General features: G+C 27.7%; 1 protein-coding gene across 1 annotated transcript in view; it reads left to right on the top strand.

Moving 5' to 3' along the window:
- Positions 1-2062: 2062 nt before the first annotated feature.
- The window catches only part of LOC123005287, a 4376-nt gene continuing 1522 nt past the window's right edge, over positions 2063-4916 (top strand). Inside the window, exon 1 of the mRNA XM_044398968.1 lies at positions 2063-2131. Coding sequence (XP_044254903.1) covers positions 2114-2131 — 18 coding nt within the window. The 5' untranslated portion in view covers positions 2063-2113. The remainder of the gene's footprint in view (positions 2132-4916) is intronic.

Raw genomic sequence — 4916 nt, 5'->3', positions numbered from 1 at the left:
ATGATTGAAAATTCGTGAAAAACACGAATTTAAATGTCGATTTGTTGCTTAAGCAAACTCTTGCAAAATAAGTAAGTTTTAGCAAAAAAGTGAGTCTTTTGCTCAGAAAAGTGATTTTTAAACTTTTTAAAAAAAATCTCATAAAATTATTAGCTTAAAATATATAGTGTCTATTAAGTGAGTATAAAGTGTGAACCGACGTTTATAAAGAAAAGATTAAATCGAATCGAAAATTGAAGATTTTTCCTCTACCTCCAGATAATTACAAATAACAATAAAAAATTCACGACCGTAAGAATTAGTCACAACAAATTTCTTAAATCCCATGATATTAATCTAAATACACGATTTGATCCAATACCAATCAAAAAATCGAATTTTCATTACTTAATCGCAAAAAACCGGTACAACAGTTGGCAAATGCACGATTTTGAGTCAAGTACGGAAACCGAACATTTCCGTTTCTAATAACTGTGACATAGAATTCAGCTCACGTAGTCCAGCGGAGATGAAACAAACTGGACATTGGTTTTGTTTGGCAAAAATGCAGCTTTCACTGTGTTATACTCTATAACCATCACACAATTATGAAATTTCAAAGCCAATTTTTTTGCCCAAATGCAAACAATTACAAAAACTGGCGAAAGTCTGACCTTAGCCTTGCAATTTTCCATTTTTTCAGTTTGATCAAAACTTAATAACTTTTAATTAGTGACGAGAGTGAAATTTGGGAATCTCGCTGATTTCTAATATGTCACTGAGTGCATTAATTTGCAACAAGGCTTTCACAATTTAACTCAACTTCCAAAAAAATAATAAGGTAAACAATTTTTTTTCGCTAAGTTGAGATTAAGACTAACTTAGAATAAAGTATGAAAATATAAATAAATCCAAATTTAACAACTTTTGTTGTTGTAATAAAATTACAACAAAATATAGGTACTTAGGTTTTTATGAATTTATGGATTTTAAAAACCATCAAGTTTCCTTGAATTAATTATAACATAAATAACAAATAAATAATAAATCAAGCAATTATTAAAATAAATTAAGTACTTAATTCTCTATAATCATGGTTTAGCTTTGATCTAACTGAAACTTAAGAAACTCATTAAAATATAATTTTAATTACTTCAAGGATAATAATTTAAAGATGAGAAAAAGTCTCAACATTCTTTCTCAATATTTTTTCATGATTTTACAATTTCCTGAAAAACGCATTTTGGAGTTCAAATAAAATGTCGGTTTATTTGATTTTTTGATCATTTTAAGCAAAATTTTGCAAAATAAGTAAGTTTTAAGAAAAAAAGTAAGTTTTTTGCAGAGAAAAGTGACTTTTAAACAGTTTGAAAAAATCTCAGTTTTTAGCTTACAATCGTGATAAAACGCTCGAAAAAAAAACAAACGTCCTATTCAACCAAAATAAAAAACTCGAAAGTAAAATTTTGCAAAAAAGCTAAATTTTTAGCAAAAAAATTAATGAGTTTTTAAAGAAAATAACGTCATTTTCATCAATGATGATGAAAAAGTGTACAAAAATTCCAAGTGTAATTTTTTCAATGCACAAAAAACTGTTAATTTTTATTGAATTCTATTTTTTTTTTGTTTTTTTTTGATTTTCTAGTTAACTTTTTATTGCTTAGATTTAGATTTAATCCTTAGAATGTCCCAGAAACAAATCGCCATACGTCAACCAGTCATAGAAGAAATAAATGTCACTCCAAGAAAAAATATAAAAGACCAAAAACACAATTTTAATTATTTCAAGGATAAGGAAAAATGAGTTATCTCAACATCCTTTCTTAATATTTTTTTATGATTGGAAATTCATGAAAAACGCATTTCGGAGTTCAATTAAAATGCCGGTTTGTTGCTTAAACAAAATTTTGCAAAATAACTAAGTTTTAGCAAAAAAGTGACTTTTTTTGTTTTTAAACTTTGAAGAAAAATCTCATAAATAAGTCTTTATTGACTTAAAATCTGTGATAAAATGCACTTGCGGATGCAACACACCGGAAGGAAGGGATGGTGTCTGTTAAGTGAGTATAAAACCGGAGGAATCCGGAGATTGCACGCTAGTCTGTAAAAGGTTGGTGGGTTTAGTGGAGTGATAATGAGGTTTATTTCAGTAGTAAGTCATTTCCTACACTAAGATAATGAACGTGTTTCCGTTTTAATTAATTAATAATAGAGACATAAAAAGTTAATTAACGAAAGAGGTTGTCTTGTACTGCCAATTTTCTCATTAATTATTTGAATAGTAGACAATAAAATTATTTTTTTAAGGAAATTTCGACTCTTTTACAACTTTTTTTCCAATTTGCCAAATAAATCAAAAATGATTAGTTTCCGCAAATTTTCTCAAATTTATTGATACTTCTTGCGAAACGGCGAATTAGTTATTCAAATTAACACATATTTAGCATAATTTTTAGAGCAGCTTGTCAAAAATGATGCAAAAATAATTTTCCTCGGTTTTTCTGGTCAAACAGGGTTTTGCAATTGATAAAAAATAAGTGAATGTCCATTAGAAAGTAATGTGAACAAAATTTACACATAAACAGAGTCATACGACGCACTTTTAATTACTATCTTTTGTGAATTTTTGTTTAGTGATCGTAAAACTTTTGACCCACTTTACAAGTAGATTTTTCATCACTGAAACATCTTGAAATGTTATGTAAAACACCTCCGGAGTGGCTTAAGTAACGCAACATTGACATAGAATAATTGAGAACAAAAATGCAGAAATTAATTGCGTTTTTCTTTGACGACTGTTATTATTGATTAAAAAATCAACGGAATTCTAGTAATTAAAAAAAATCCACCGAAATTCCAATAATTCCATTGTTTCTGTAAATTTAAGTCCGGAGAATTCGCCTAAAACCCCTAGTTTAATTTTTTTTTCAAAAATTAAAAAACAAAAATTGCTTTGTCATTCGATGGCAGATTCCGAAACCTTTTTTTAATTTCTCTGTGAATCATAAATTTTTCCAAAAAGAAATATAGTTTTTGACTTTTTTGCTGTTTTTTGTTTATCTGTTTTCAATTCATTGTAATTTTCAAAAAAATAATCTGCTATAATTCCAAAAAAATTCCAAGTAATTTCGATTGAATTCCAAAAATTTGTACTCGTTATTAAATAACGTAATTTTAGTGAAAGTACAAATTGTCAATAATTAGCTCAACCGATCGCTATTATTCCTGAAAGAATGGATTTTGAGGAAGGTCAAGCCACTTTTTCTCACAATTTCTCTCGATTTGCGGATACGAATAATAAATTAATTTATTAATTAATTGGTTGAAATTGGTTCGTGGTCTAATTCAAGGTTCACGATTTCAACACCAAAAAATCACCTTTAATAGAAAAATTGGGCTAAATATTTAGATGTTGAGACATCAAGGTTCAATCTGGTAATTTTCCCGAGTTTAATGATGAATGTTTTTACCGATTTCTTGCACAGTTACTCTCACTTTACATACTTCAAAAGTTTTTATTTTAATATTTCTTCACCAAGAAAAACTCGAAAACATCCTTGAAACTATCTAATATCAAGCATGGGAAAACATCTTTTTGTTAAAAAAAATAATAGAATGACACTGAAACGTCATTTTCCATTTTCTATTAAGAACCAGATTAGATATTTAAATTTAAATTTAATAAACAGCAATCACCTTGAATTAATTTTTTTCGGCATGTGTGGTTCCAAGGACCACTTTCGATACAGTTAATTTAAAATAGTACCATTATGGTACTTTCACCCAGATAAAAAAATGTCCAATATATCACGATGGTTGAAATGGATATTCAAATTGGTTGTGTAACATTTTATTTTTTGAAAGTACCAAAACAGACAGCCTTGATTGTCAATGACAGACCACGAACTTGTCCCATCATCATAACGCTGGTAGAAAGTACCAATGGGTGAAAGTCCGGCAGATGGGACTATATTACATCAGCTAGTAACGTGTTAGGGAATCCGGAATGATTTTCACTTTCTTTCGTTTCTAAAATAAGGCGGATTAAAAAGCAAAAATCTCTAAGTACACGTTTTTATTTTAAATTGAAATAAGAGACCCTAATTAAACATAAAAAATACAAATTAACTCACAAAAGTGACAAAAAATAAACTAAATTTTTAATACTTTTTATTGTTACAAATTTAAACAGGAGATAGAATATTCATTTTTAAAACAAAAATTTTCTATGAACATATATCGAAAAATGCTACGCAAGGGGTGCGTCTTTTAATAGGTTTTTTCTCACTCTTTCCGAAATCATTTTAGAAAAAATTTTCAAAATTTGGGACAGATGATAACTTTTATACACCTAAACAAGTACAAAAATAAAATGTTGAAATTTTTAATTAGGGGCTTCCTAAACTAGATGGGATTAGGGTAAAAATTTACTCTAACTATTTTGCCTGTGGTTTCTTGCCACATTCAGCAACAAAATTTCATATTTTTTCATAAAAAAGGTCTTTTGTGTTTTTCCGATACAATTTACGGATTTTTAGTAAAAATCGGTTTAAAAATTTATGTCACAGACCATAAACAGCATAACAATTAAAAATTAAATTTGTTTTACCGTTTAGGACGCCCTTGATTAAAAATTTTGATATTTGGCATTTGTTTAGGTGTACATATAAAGGGTAACAAATTTTGTAATTTTATCTATTTGGAAATATTAGGAAAAACCCTTTAAAAAACGTGTTTTTTAGGGGGTGTAGCTCCCTTTCATATTATTTTTCGAAACACTTTTGACTTAAAAATTTGTACCTAACAATAAAAATGAAACACTATAATTAACACATGAAAAATTAATTCACAAAAATTTTAAATTAACTCACTAAAATAACAAAAAGAACTAAATTTTTAACACTTATAACACTATATAACAAAGTGCTCAGCATTTT

The sequence above is a fragment of the Tribolium madens genome, unplaced genomic scaffold, assembly GCF_015345945.1.
Source record: "Tribolium madens isolate multiple individuals breed KSU strain unplaced genomic scaffold, Tmad_KSU_1.1 Scaffold_20;HRSCAF=117;Tcas5.2_LG4, whole genome shotgun sequence".
NCBI lineage: Eukaryota > Metazoa > Arthropoda > Insecta > Coleoptera > Tenebrionidae > Tribolium > Tribolium madens.
This window is presented reverse-complemented; position numbering and strand designations above follow the sequence as displayed.